The sequence below is a fragment of the Halyomorpha halys genome, unplaced genomic scaffold, assembly GCF_000696795.3.
Source record: "Halyomorpha halys isolate HHAL.00 unplaced genomic scaffold, Hhal_1.1 Scaffold302.1, whole genome shotgun sequence".
NCBI lineage: Eukaryota > Metazoa > Arthropoda > Insecta > Hemiptera > Pentatomidae > Halyomorpha > Halyomorpha halys.
In genome coordinates, this window is record NW_027110436.1 from 223,368 (window position 1) to 239,386 (window position 16,019).

General features: G+C 30.0%; 1 protein-coding gene across 2 annotated transcripts in view; it reads left to right on the forward strand.

Moving 5' to 3' along the window:
• LOC106680974 (uncharacterized) overlaps window positions 1-16,019 on the forward strand; it is a 42,501-nt gene that overhangs the window by 13,587 nt on the left and 12,895 nt on the right. For both annotated transcript variants that reach the window (XM_014421036.2, XM_014421035.1), the window contains exon 4: window positions 5,521-5,707. In XM_014421036.2, coding sequence (XP_014276522.1) covers window positions 5,521-5,707 — 187 coding nt within the window. The remainder of the gene's footprint in view (window positions 1-5,520; window positions 5,708-16,019) is intronic.

Consider the following 16,019-nt stretch of genomic DNA (forward strand, 5'->3'; position numbering starts at 1 on the left):
TGAATTTATTTTGAAAAATCTATATCTCAAAAACCATTTGACGTACAGATGTCTATTAGCACTCAAATTAAAGCTAGTTTAATGAGCTATAGAGTTTATTTTCGTAGGAGGAGTAGTTTTCATGAAATTTGATAAAATAAATTGATTTATAGTTGATCGGACAATTTTTCATTCGCCAAATTTATATTCATATGTAAATATCATAAAAACTACTACCCCTACGAAGATAAGAGTCATAAACTACTTTATAGTAAGTTAAATTTCCTTTATTTTGTGTTGGCAGACATATGTGCATGTTATGGATCTAGAGATATATTTTTTTCAAAAATCGAACATTTTATACGAACAACTAGAAATTAACATTTTGTGAGTTTATTTTGTCAAATATCATAAAAACTACTACTCCTACAAAGATAAACATAATCGACTATTTTATAGTGAATTTAACTAGCTTTAATTTGAGCGCTGGCAGACATCTGTACGTCAAATGGTTTCTGAAATGAAGTTTTTCATGAATCAAACTTATGGTCCGAACAACTATAAATCCATTTATTTTGTCAAATATCATAAAAACTACTACTCCTACAAAGATAAACATAATTAACTATTTTGAAGTAAATTTAACTGGCTTTAATTTGAGCGCTGGCAGACATCAGTACGTCCAATGGTTTCAGAAATAAAATTTTCATTAATCAATCTTATTGTCCGAACAACTATAAATCAATTTATTTTAGCATGAAACATTTGGGGTTTTTAAGGTTTTGAAACAGCTGCCATTTTATATTCCCCCTACCTATACTTGGCAGACTCATCAATTTTGACTATTATTATACATAGTTTTCATTAAAGTTATCAAAAATTGGGGTGAGATAACTGCTTTTTTTTTCCGGATCTTGTACTATAGCAACTATTGAAAGTGGTAATTGAATAAGCGTGAGTTACCTTCCCAACTGTATGTATGTGACCACGTGACAGGTCCCTTTTCTTGACTACTTTTTTCTAGTTATTTCCTGTTTTGTTAAAAAGTTTTCAGTTCGTTTATTTTAATCAGTCCTTCACACATTTTTTTTTAATAATTATTAATTTAAAATTATATTTTCTAACTAAATATATTGTGTCAACTACAACAGCATTTCACTGACTTTTTATTTTCAACTGACATTAAACACTAAAGTGTCGAGTACTTACTTATGCAGTTTTCAGCTATTGCGTTCTATATGTCGCCCTCAGACATTTACATCCAGATTCATTTATTACACACAATGAGTAACCACATATGCTTGAAAATTAATTTTAATTTTCTTTTATCAAATATCTTCTTACATAAAAGCAAGAAATTACTAGATAGCGAAATTAAACTTTTATTAATGTTAGAAGTTATTAGGTAATATATTAGTATCTATATGATCAAAGAATTGTTACGGATGCTTGTTTAGGATTTAAAAGGGAAAACAAAATATTGAACTCAATCTAATTAATTAGTTTCTTATTGACTGCTAACTAAGCCAGAAAGGCGTTTTCATGTTAACTGTGGAATCCACATTTACTGTATATTCAGGTTTTGGTAAAATTTGAAAAAAATAATTAATTTTTTGGATAACGACGGTTCACGCTTTTGCTACGAACTACTTGACCGGATTATGAAGTTACGGTCTTACTCGACGTAGCATTTAATGAATCATACGAAAAAGAACTAATTCATTACTTTATTATATTAATTGGGTGGGAGTGGGTAGCTCTGTGGTAAGATACTAAACTACTAACTCGTAGGACAGGCAAATGAAAATTGGTCCGAACGACTATAAATCAATTTATTTTAGCAAATATCATGAAAACTAAACCTCCTACGAAAATAAACGTATTTAACTACTTAATAAGCCCATTGAACTAGCTTTAATTTGAGTGCTAATAGACATCTGTACGCCAAATGGTTTTTGAGATATAGATTTTTCAAAATAAATTTACTAATTACTGATCTATCAGTACGTTCCATACAACATTTTTATGAAATTTTGCTATTTAAAAATCTATATCTCAAGAACTATTGGACGTACATAGCTCTATAATGGCTTACATTTTAGAAAATGTACTCTAATTTAAATGATGCTCTCTTAGATTTTCCATTGTTGTTGATAGTTTTAAGGAAATAGAGCTCCGAATAAAAAATTAATTATTTTTAACGTTTTGAAACAGCCTCCATTTTTTATTCCCCCTACCTATACTTGGCAAACTCGTCCATTTTGACTAATGATTATACATAGTTTTCAATTAAGTAATGAAAAATTTTGGTGAAATAACTGCCTTTTTTTCCTCTTGTAACATAGGAACTTGTAACATATTTTGGGTTCTTGTACTAAAACGCTTAGTAATTAAACTATATTTTAGAGCAAGCTGGTGTAAAATATCCCCTTTACCTTTTATTTTCTTTTAAATTTCTATAAATTAAATTATTAAACATAAGAGCTATTCAGCACAATTAGTTTGAGAAATGAATAAAGGGTTAAATATTGGGAGTTGGAGGAGAGAGGAAGGTTGGACAGTCGAGTGACCATGTTGCTCGCTCCACTGCAGCCACTTCAGATCTACGTCATTCCGGTGACGCTATCACTTTCAATCGAACTCTATAGATTGATAAGCAATGCTGCCTTAATGTTGAATCAACTGAGTACCAGTATAACTGAGTACCAGTATAACTGAGTACTAGTATAACTGAGTACTAGCTTATGTCAATATTTAAACCTGCAATAAGCCTTACAAACGAATATTCCATAGGTTCAAAGGCTATCGCTCGACTTAATTAATTTATATTCTTAGTTTCTAAGAAATATTAATTTCAAACAACCGAAAACTAATTATGACTAAATAATATTCATGTATATTATTTTTTAGTATTTTTTTCACAAACTTAAATTTTCAATTACAACAAACAGAAAATGATCCACTTTTACTCTCAACATTTATTTCGAAAATTCTCAAGGACACAACCTTAAACATTGATGTCATATATCCTTTAAAATGTTTCTTGCAGGCTAATTCCCCATGTCATGTATTTAAAACACAATAAAAATTAAAATTACATCACAACAGTTTCAAAACAGTTTTTAAATTGATTATTCACTTAAAAATATATATAATCTAAACTTAAAAATTTTTACACAAATTATTTTATATTTTTAATCTTACTCACAAAATTTAATTAAATATACACAACAATATGTGTGAAAAAGTTTTAAGTTTAAATTATAAATTTTTTTTAAGTGAATAATCAATTTAAATACAGTTTTGAAACTGTTGTGATGTTATTTTAATATTTAATGTGTTTTAAAGATGACATGGGCAAGTAGCCTACAAGAAACATTTTAAAGGATTTATGAAATCAATGTTTAAGATTGTCTCCCTGAAAATGGGCTGAGGGCCGAAACATTATAGATATTTTGAAATAAATGTTGAGAGTAAAAGTGGATCATTTTGTGCTTGTGTTAATAATAAAGTATACCACTCACAAGCAATCAATATAATAAATCATTAATTAAAGTAACATATCAATTAGCATAATAACGTCTTAAAGCACAGCCAAAAATTGTACAGTCCGGATTAATAATAGAACTTAGAAAATTATAAAAATTATTATTAAATCTATGCCAAAATTAAAATAAATAAAGAAATAGTTAAGTTTTTCTATTAGTTAATTTTTTTCCATTATTTTTAAGTTATGGAATATACAACTAAAACACATACAACTTGTATTAAATAATATTTAAATATCAATTTCTTAAGAAGTATTTCATCTTTAATCCTTTGATTACACTTTTAAATACATTAAAATAGGGAATGATGCTTTATTGATTTTTTAAAACGTGAAAATTACTCACTCATAGACCATTAAAAAATGATAATGCAGAAATATTGTAGTTTATGAAACTATGATGTATTATTTTACATAATAGTCATAAACATTACCGTATAAGTATGCGCATCATGTCATAAATTTTGAGTAATACTTTGCATATTCCATTAATTTTTTTTTAAGTATTGAAATACAGTGTATTTCTTCAGTTCTAGATAAATTCTAAAAAAAATCTTACGATTATTCTGACCTCCTGAAGCAGTATAATATTGTGTTTAAAGCAGGAAATACCAAAGAAGTTATTTTGGTATTGGGTAGGAAGGTGCATAACGGAAACGTTTCATAATAAAGTTCAGGATGGTAATTTATTATTCCCGGTTATAATTAATTTATTAGCAATGTATGCAATATATTTAACTCAAGCACTTGATACCTTAGCCCCCCTTGCTATGGTATGCTAGATATTAATATTTATAATTCATCATTGGAGTTATTCTCCAACGGTGTCGTGCTTACCAATTTACCAATTATTATGAGGAGGCATGCAGGAATTCTTAATTAAAAAGTATAGTACTGATTGCTTTATTTTATATATACAGGAACAAGAATAATACTATGAGAGAGCATGGTAGATCTATTTCCTTAAAATTTAATTATATTATGAATTGAGAAGTACCAGTCGGGATCTTTGTTATTTATACTGACTCTAAGTTTATCAATGCTATTATTGCCATTCAAATTACAATGGAAAAGGGCGTAGCGGATCTTTGGTCCCGCGTCATTCCGCAGCCTGCCGGCGGCCTCTGCTGAATCCCTGCGATATGTGACTGCTGCCTATTCCCTTTAATCAGTCCTCGACTCCTGTCTCTCTCAAGACTGCTCTCCGACGGCCCTCAACTCCTGCTCTGTTTACTCCTTTTCTCCCCTCTGCTTCTAATCCCTCCCCACTTCCGATCTCCGCTTTTCTCATTGGTCAATTTATGCTCCGACTCTCTTTTACTAATCCTTCAGAGGGGGTGGGCAGGTCACTGGCCTTAAGGTCCTAGTCGGTCCTTTTTCTCCCTTTTATCGTCAAATTAAAGGGGCTTTCCTTCTTTGACAGAGGTTGTCGCCTTTGTCCCGGGATTTCAGTGTGCCAATGTGTGAGATAAAGGGTACCTAGGCACCCCTGCTAAAGCAGGATGTATATAAATAATAATTGGTAAATGAGCATGTAAATTCATGCTTTTTTATGAACTTTTTTTTTTTATTTATTATAAAGACTATATTTGAAACTGAATCGAATTGAACTGTTTCGTGAGCTCTGTCCCAGAAAGAATTATTTATGGGAAGATTCTGATTATATCCAGAATCGGCGATGTTTTGAGAATCGCTGAATCTTTAATGTTTTTTTAGCAGCTATAATAACCATGTGCAGAGGTAAAGCTACTTGTATTCAATGTATAATATATATACGTAATGTATATTAAAACATTTTTAAACATTGTTGATATTTAAATTTATTAATGAATGGGTAGTTTAGCATTAAAAATCTCGGAATCGTCTTCTCCTTTAGCAATGCCACTAGCATAATGATTGGTAATTGTTTAGTATGTTAACGTTTTTTTTTTAGAACTGTAGGACATGTGATCCCGGTTACATGAAAATTTACTAATGTCTCCAAACGCTTTTAGGTGTTCAAAAAGATGGATCAGAACTCCGACGGTGTTATCTCCTTCCCAGAATATATAAGCCACCTAGCGAACAGAAAGAAGGAGCTGCCGTCTACGAAAATTATCCACCGACATTTCGCCTTGTTCGACAAGAATGAAGATGGGTTCCTTAACCTTGATGATGTGCGTCATGTCCTTCTTTATATGGGTAGGTCATAATAATTTTAAAAAAATAACATGACTACAACTTAATATTTAGGACAAGAAAGCATTTTTCACAGATCATACTTCGGTTGCAACATTGAACACGAGTCTTACTCTTTGAATTTATTCCGAAGGCTTCTTACTTATTTTTATCAATAGATGTTAAAACCATGGTTCAATTTGCATAAATCTTTCAACTTAAACTACTACGACATAAAAGAAATTACTCTTAGAGATAATAATGGGGTCTCAGAAGACAAGGAGCTTTGGGTGCAGGATTTGAATAGTTTCTTAAAATTTAATCCAGAAATGCATTTCTGGTGGACCGTAAACTCTTAGTAATTAACTAATTAATTTAATTAGGTTTTTTTTTCGTGCTCATTGCCTATAACTCCTAACGGTCCATTCTAGCGGAAACGTTAAGGGGTAACAAATTATACAACATTAAATTCTGCGTCGAATGAACGCATGTTGTGAACCTTCGTAGAATATTCTTTTTTTAAAATCCTACCGAAAAATTGAATACAGTACTTTATATGGGTCTGAAAGCGTTTCTGGAAGTTCTAAAACGGTCGCTAAGCAACTAATTAATTTGATAAAGCAACTAATAATGATTTTTTTTCTTTATTATTTTATTTTATTGAAGATGATTAATAAAATCTACCAAAAAATAACCTCCTCTATTACCGGTAGAACACTTCCTTAATGTTCTAATTACGCATGATGATTTTCATTGAAGAAGGGAGGAAAAGATTTGCCCCCACACAAAAAAAATGATTCCCTATGTTAACTTTAAGCCATAGCTAATGTCTCTTTCTTCCAATCTTGACCACATGGGGTGCTAGTGCTTCTTATGCATATGCATTTTAATTACTATTAGGCAAATGTGTGAATTGGGGGGGCACCTTCTGTTCATATCTTCTGTTTTAACCGATAAATCATGATTAAAAGGAAATAATTTGATTATTAAAATGAATTTTAAGTATTTATTTTGGTGTTAGGGCCTTTTTCCTAAAAGCTGAATTTTAGCTAAAAAGTTATAATACAAAAAATTAAATAAAATTGAATGTAGCGAAAGATTACCATGTCATAATTTGGTCAAGTAGTATGGTTGTAAAGCAACTTTGCCGGGTTTTTCTAAAATTTAAATTGTTCTGATATAGAATTTAATGTTGTTTAGTATGTATTACCTTAACTTTTCAGCTTGGATGCCTCATTTAGTTATAGACTGTAAATAAAAATTAAAAAAACTTGATTCTTAACTTTATTAAATTAAGTTAATTGCTAAATAATGAGAGTTTAAGCCAATCATAAATGTGTCTAATGTTAAAAATTAGTATTATGCTTAATAAGCTGTTAACAGTGATACGTTGAACATTTTTTGCATCGAGTTGTTATTTGAAAATATCGAAAGACCTTAGGTGTGTGTATCCATCCTTGGGTCCAGGTTGAAATAGCGTTCCTCCGACGAGGGCTGAGCAAGAAATCCTTTTTTAACCGATTTTAAATTAATCCAGATAATCTTCTCAGATAAATCCTCTCTCAAATTAATGACCTCTGAGGCAACTTATGGTTTACTCTACATTAGGAATGTTTCATATAAACGTTAGAGGTGAAATTTTATATATAGCTGTTGTAATGATTAGTTGTTACATTATTATTGTTTATATGTTGATGTTATACAAATAACTTGCACGATTACATTATCTTGAGTTCGGGTTCCCAGCCAGTGAACTAAAGATATATCTCAACTGTAGCTATGGCTGAGACCCCATCTATCTCGGTCAATCCTATGCAGCTGTTCTCCTAGTTTCCATTTGATTACCGTAAGAAACTCTCTCTTACTACTCTATCCTTCTGAATTTGAAAAATAAAACAATAAATATATTTAAAATTTTTATTTAATTAGTATTTATGTATTTTAATTACGTATTTTTATAACTTTTATATTTTCAGTATTGTATCTAAATTGTTTTAATTTATATTTATTTATTGAAGCTTGTTTTTATATTATGAAGGATTACTTTGATATCTGATAAGTATTACCCTTGATTCTGGCAGCTTTTATTATAATTTAATAATAAGAACAATTTGAGAAAACATTACAAATGATTACACAATGACTTAATATTTGAATTAAATGCTTTATCAAGTCAATAAATAACAAATAATAAAGTATTTGGTGCGACTACTCAAACGATTTTTCTTACCACTTTAGGTTCAAAGTCCAATACACCAAATTACATATTCACTAGTATTGATTCAATTAAGATCTTGATCAATTTAATTAACAAGAATTAACACTGTGGATTTTACCTCTATTTTTATTAATGGTCGAGGTGAAGCAGTAGGAGACATTTATTCCACCGCCATTTTAAAACAAACAGGCTAACGCAAATGATATTTTAGGCCCATCTGCCGTATGCAACTTTAGAGCCAAATCATAAAAAAATTGGCTCTGTAGTTACTTGAAATGTTATGAATTAACACAAAGCTAATTTTATAAACTATCTTCAACAACAAAAGTATTGTTTTATCTATGATGATACACCAAAACAGCACATATGGTTCATTTGTTTTTTACCCATATGTATCTACTTTGTCATTTCTGAAAGGTCTGCTTAACGAAAGTAGACTACCAAACCTGAACTATAATTCCACCAAATGCTAACGATTTTCTAACAAGTTTATTCTTCCTTCTGGACCACACTTCGTGTTCCACTTACTTAATATTCATTGGTTATTTCCTTTCTTATTCTCACAATAAGGTTTCCTTTACAGCTATAGCAATATTTATTCATAAGACATTAATTCACTTGGCATGAAGTAACTCAACCTTCGACATTGCCTACTAGTTTTTGAGAATTACGATTCAGATATAACATTTTATTGCACAATAGAAGTAAATCTTAAGTTCTTCGCTGAAGTCTGAGTACGTTAATTCACGGACGGAGGGGCTTGAACTCACAACCTTTGGGGTTGTAGACGGGCGCGTTGCCACGCTGCTACCGTCACCCCCTATTAGTATTATCATAGACAAAATTATAAATTGATAAATTTGCTTTTGCGGGCGATGGGTGGAATTGAGAACTTATTATTGTTATAATAACTTATAACTTAACTAACTGCAAATAATAATTTATTATAGTTTATTTATTACTATACTCTAGAGTGTGTATTTGCCAGATATTTAACAATTCCCCTGCTACCCGCCACTTTCAGCGCACTATCAAATTGTTATTATTATTGTTAAGAGCTTTATTTGCATTCTTTGCAGAACTAAAAGGCTCTCCCTTGGGATGCATATGATTCTAGTTTATAAACCTAAAGAATTTATAAAAATTTCTCAACTTTATATATTACATTTTTCATGCTAGTTCATAATAAAATAATTGTTTTCTATATAAAATTAATAAAAAATATATTTGTCAATTACTACTTTTAGCGCACTCTCAGATTATTATTATTATAACAACAACAGCTTTATTTGCGTTCTTTAAAAATCCAAATCTTCTCCCTTGGGAGGTAAGAGTTCGGTTTATAAACGTAAAGAATTTCTCATAATTTGCTCAACTTCATTGATTAAATTTTTGAAGTAATTTCAAAAATAATAATTTATAGATATAATTAAATAAATTCTTTGCTGTATTTGAACACTTAAATATAAATTTTTGCTTACTACATGTTTTTTTATTATTTTACCCCATTCCTAGCCACACTATCTCAACAGTCTCACTGTTTGCACGATCTCATCTCAGCATCTTGTGATTGGTTTTCCTTTCCATCTTTCCTGTTCCCTAGTTTCCACTCTATAGCAATGTTGAATTATCTTCTCGTATCAAGTATGGAAACAAGACCAGCATTAATCCATATCAGCTTGTGTGCTTCGTTTGGTAGACTTTTAATTTATCCTAAAACTAATCCTAGTTTTTTTATACTTATTATATTTCTTGAAAATTTTAGTTATGTCGTCGCTAATTTTACATAATGTTTTTCTGTTGCTGACCATGTCTGCGATCCTTATAAAATTACAGGGTATACGCATGTTTCCAATATATTTTTCTTTCATCCTGGAAGGTATACCATCCTGTATTAAACCTTCTATTTATTAAATCTTTTCTTTATTTCAGTGGGATGGAATATCCTAAATAAATATATTGCTTGACAAAACTGATAATTATTAACTTTGACCTCTCCTTTCTGTGAATTTGTTATTATTTTTATATTTTTCCTATATCAGTACTCAACCCCACGGATTTACACTGCTGAAGGAGTTCACTGACCATCTACATATTTTTTCTCCGTTAATAAACTCAAATACGATAAGTTGCATTCACTTATAGTTATGTCATCTCCTTTTCAGTGTAACTTATTTTTAACACATATCTCCGTAGGAAGTTATATAAAATTGGGGATTGTGCACAACTCTGTTTGAGGCCTTTTCGAATTTAAACTGTTCTATTGTTACAATCCATGCCTATTAAGACCCTACTGATTTCTAACTAAGAGATTTCAATATATTTCGGTTTTGCAATATACATATTGTTTCATGATTTTTTTTTATCACGTTTTGAAATACTAATTCAAATACTTTGAGTTTATAGCCATATCTGAAAGTACGATTTTGTCATTTAAAAAGAAATTTTCTTTTTATGACTCGAAGATAACATTATCATTGAATAAAATTAAAATTTGAATTGAATTGTCAATTATACAAATGAAACTATTAAAAAATATATATATTTTTATCTTGTAGAGATTGTTTTTGTAAAATAGAACAGTTTTTTCTTCCAAATTGCATTCATCAATGATTTTGGTTATCTGTCAATTTTTTCAGAAAACCATTGATGTCTAACATTCATTTATAAACTTAAATGATTACTACTCGTAATTAAATTTATTTAAAATTCATTTTTTTAGTAGAAAGAATATTGTTGACAATATTTCAAAATTAGTGATAATAACGAAATATTTTGGTTTTTTGAGGCTAATGGTTAAGTTTTTCAAGAGCTGTTTTTTTTTTTTGAGAAATTTTGGTCTTAAATTGTAGAAAATGTTATAAGCAGTCATCTTGTCATTAAATGTTATCTGACTTCCACACTAGGAAATTCATGATTAGTAATCATTACAATGCATATATTATTACGACCCTCCTCTTCAATTAAATAAAATTTAATTTAATTATAACTCACACTAATTAAGTCGTTCAATTAATTCATTTAATTTGTTTTGCTTGTCTTGTGGTGTTAGACCCTGAAAAGTGAGAGTTATATTTTTAATTACTTTCGATAACATGTATATGTTTAATCGAGGAAGTATAGTAGATAAAACCGATAATATTTAATTGATGAATGGGTTATACCTTGGAGTAGAACCGGAATAATTAATGAATAATTAAATTTGAACCATTTACAAAAAACAGCAAACAAGTTACATCATCCTATGAACTCGTTTACGTTTTCATAGAATATATTTTAAAAAATGAAAAATAAAGTTTAACACTGTATTAATCAATTCTAAGCAACTGTATCTATCTAAGCTATCTTCATTAATGTCAATTATTTACAATATTCAATTAATTACCTATGGATACTGGCCATAACTTGCTTAATGTATTTGGTTAGACATTGAAATTTAGTATTATATAATCTAAAATTTTATTTTTAAATAATTGTGTGTGTGATGCTACATTGTAATCCAAACTTAGATCTCTGACAATTAGTACTTTACCCACCGGTCATTCTTTCATATTGAATAAGTATAGCATTTCAGATTTATATAATGTTCTTCTTTGAATCTATTTCAATTAAGTACAAGAGTATATTTCAACTATAATAAAAGAGGAAGGATGGAGTTGCAAACAACAAACCAACTGCTAAATAAGCCAAAACTACATTAGGGTACCGAACTGACTTGAGAACTCGAGTATTAGCGAGAACTCTGCTAAGCCTACCATCTGGCCCAAATTGGGAGCTATATCAATGGCAAAAACTTATCCAATTTGTCCATGGCAACAGCAAGAAATGTATCCTCTATTTACTGTTCTAACCTAGAGAACTTACTTGATGAATAATATTATTTACATTTCATAATTTATTCTTGAGTAACAGTAGGGTCCCACCCTAGGCTCAAACATACAAAAAAATTGTATTTTTTAATCTTGAGTATTGGAGCTATAGAAATGGAAAGTGTACAAGAAAGAAATATTTGAACTTATTAAAATGGAATCTTGCAGATCAAAGTGACTTATACTATGGAATTTTCATAATATATATTTTATGTTATTTAAAATTGTACAAAATAATAAATACAATAAGTAAATATGTGGAATGTTTCATTTACACTTGAAAATCTTGGGAAGAAACCACATATTACATTAATTTAAATTAGAAGGTCCTGTGGCCATCTTCTTTTCAGACGCCTCGGAAAATTATCAGGGATTGTTAAGGATGAGAGATTAAGTCATGGGCTAGGAGTTTGGAGTGAAATGACGCATATCTGTTTTGGGCCAAATCTGCAACGAATGGGATGTTAAGGTCTTTATGGATTAATTTATTTGTGACGTAATAGAAATATCAAGGGTTTTGGATTGTAAGGATTGGATGCGAGAGGAATTTGATCGTTTGGTAGAGCCACAGAGCTCAATTCCATATGTCCAAATTGATCTGATTATCGTAGTGTATAGTTATATTTTGTAGTGAATGGGAAGTTTAGAGCGTTTGTCAAATAGGTGTTGTAGCAATCGAAATCTACGAACAGTTTCTTCTCGTTTTAGTCTTGTATGTGGATTCCGAATGAGTCTCTTTTTCATAATATAAATTTTATTTCTTAAAAATTTTAAATTCATTCATGTTTTTTTTTTTAAACAATTGTAAAATTATATGGATTGTTCCTAAAAAACTTTCCTATAAAAATATTTTTTGAAAGAATATATTTTTACTTAGTAAAAGTTAGAAGAATTTTTGAGATCGAATCACTTGTTTATAAAGTCTTAATTTTTAATCTTTCTAAAACAGAGATTTTAGACCGTTTCTAGTTTATTAAGAGCTCTATACTTTCCAAAAATTAAGGATTTAATTATGGGGCAATATTTGACCTGATAAAACAAGGGATGTTGGATTATTCCTAAGAAAAATGTCTGTATACTGAAGTTATGCTTTTTATTACTTTCCTAACTTTTTCAAATACTGAAAAGCCAAATTAGTCGATTTTTTTTTATTGTTTAGTACAAAATGTATATATTTATATATTATGTTCTATATAATTTTGTAATCCATTATTAATACAACAATTTATTCATATGATATGCGTTTTGCGTGGTATAAAATATACGCCTCTTTAAAAAAAAAAAAAAAAATTATTACTGTACTGCGTGAGAAATTTGAAAAAAAAAAGAAAAAGGTGTACGTAGTACACGACACTTGATGGCAACTTCAATACTGCTTTATAGTCATCGATCCGCTTTATGTAGGTATCGATATTGATATAAGCTGATATGGCCCTCTGTAAGCTTCAACATATATATGTATAAAGGAAAAGTTTTTTATTTTGTACCAGTTTTATGTGAGAACAATTATATAAATTTATTTTATAATATTCGTAAACCTACTGACTGCCCTACAGTATACTTCAATAATGTTGCCCTTACCCCTACAGATCCGCTTGGACCTTAGGACTAACCTGGAATCCTCACACAAGACTGAAAATACAGGAAACTGCACGTCGATTTGGACTATTACAGCACTTATAGACAAACGATCCAAAATTCCAATTCATTACAAAAGATAGATTTACATTATTAAATTAATTATAAGGCCTACCTGGACATACGACGTTGAGCTTTGGGGCTCCACTAAACCTTCTAATTCCTCTCGTATCCAATCCTTACAGTCCAAAATCCTTCGTAAAATCCTAAATTCTCCCTACTTTGTCACAAATAAAATCATCCACAAAGACCTTAATGTTCCATTTGTAACCGATCTAGTCCGAACCAGATATCAATCCTTCCATTAAAAACTCTCTAACCACTCAAACCCATTACTCTCTAATCTTGCTTCCTCTTATATTCCGGACAATCCTCCGAGGTGCCTGAAAAGAAGATGTCCTCGAGACCTTATATTGTAAAAATGTTTTTAGAGTGCTACCATTGGGTAGTTTCTCTACATGCTTGTACCTTACCATTATGATTTCCTCAAATTTACTTGATGTATTTATGTACAGTTGTAAATATCAATAAATAACTATAAAAAAAAAAATTATAATATAAACGTTGACCTTTTAACTGTTGGCCAAGAATATACCAAAATCAATGAGTTTTTTTTTATAATAATGACAATATTTATTGATGAATGCAAGCCCGGTGACTGAAATTGAAATATCAAGAAACTTGGTATTATTTATCAGAATAATTGATGAATTCTTTTTGCTCTATAATTATATTTTTTTTATTGAAAAATCATCTAAGCTTTCCTCTTCTGAAGGATTTATAAGAGTAATTTCGTGTTTTTTTTTATAGGTACTGTGGTCTCTTTTTAAGTTTTTCATTCACTGAAAAGTTATTATGTGTTCCCGAACAGCTTTTAAACAGCTCTCTCAGAGGGATTTTTTTTCAAGATCATGCTTTCATTCAATTTGTCAGGAGTACATTTGTGTGTATTGAGCCATACACTGCCTATCGAATGACCTGTGTTATCATCAAGGAGAGTGCCCGGATTGAGGCAGCACTGGTTTTACGGCCCAGAGGTTTACAACTTCCGACAACCTATGCCGACAAAAAGGCTCTTACATCTAAAGAAAATTGATTCCTTTATAGAAAGTTTGGCCAATCGTAATATTTTGAATTTAAAAAAAAAGTGCTTATTTTATAAATATATTGATATAAAAAAATTATATAATTGGGTTAACCTACATTATACAAGTTGGTCCATGAGATTAATTGAGGGAAGAATAGGTCTGTGTCACAACTATTATCTATTAGAGGGAGAGAAATGCTTTGTTCATTCATACTGCCCAAATACATCGTGTTGCTACATTACACATTATACTAATCAATCCGTGGTCGGGTATATATAAATTACATATTTTTACATGATATAATAAAATAGGAAGAAAACATTTTTTTTCCCCACAGTTTTCTTTTACAATAAATTCCAGTCCACACACTAAATAATAATATTTCAATTTATTGATTTTCTTTCCCTTCCATTTCACAATTTCATTTCATTTTTTTCATTTACTCTCCCGAATCCTCCCCAGAGGCCCACTAAACAAATTCACTGTTATACAGTGATGTGAGATCAAACCACTAAAAATGAAATATCAAATATTTCAATCCGTTTTCCAGATATGATTATTTCAAGATTTTTCCAAGAAAACTTTTTTTTCTTTTTTTTTTTTTTTACCAGTCCTAACTTTCTCACTCTAACTGAATATTTCTCAACGCTTTTCATCATTTTCAGAATTCACGATGAATTTCCAATAAGATAGCAACCAATCTGTAGGGAAATATCGCTTCGTTAGGCGATCACAGTAGCCAAAGAAAAGTAAATGAATAACTTAAGGAAACTCGCAATAAATTTTCAACTTACTACCTTAGAATTTCGATATGCCTACTTCATTTCAACGATTTATCGAACTTTGTAAACCCAGATTAATTTCGTAGAGGTATTTAAGTTGGAAAATCTAGAAAACATTAGATCATACAAAAATACAATTAATTAACATTGCTATATGTAAAAACCTTATAGCCCAATACAATCAGTGTACGTCAGTAAAGAAAGTGGAAAACAAAATTACGAAAATGTTTTTTTGTACGCATGTGGGGGGGGGGGGGAACGGTATGAATGAATGCCCACTTTGGTAAGAGCAAATAAAGGGAAAAATAATTTATAGTAAATTAATAAAAAAAATAATAACCTCAAAATACACTTAGGAATTCAAGATAATCTTTTGCACTTTAGTATTAAATTTAACTTACCTAAGAGTTAGTATATGTGTTAGTAGTACCTAAGTGTTACCTAAGTATTAGTTTTATTATGTATCTTATTAGAGATTCAATAAACTTGAACTGATTGTTCCATAAATTCCAATAAAAATAAATTATTCACATACTTTTAATAAAACACTTGTAGACCGTGAGTAGGCAATATAAACATTATTATTCAATAATTTCTCAATCCTGGTTTGTTAACACCGTACCCCGTTATTTATTTATTTAAGGAAAGTTTTAAATGTCAGAAGGTTCTAGATACTGCTCGGGTGCCTTTCTGGACATAGCGCAAGCTTTTGACCGGGTATGGCATTCCGGATTGCTTTTC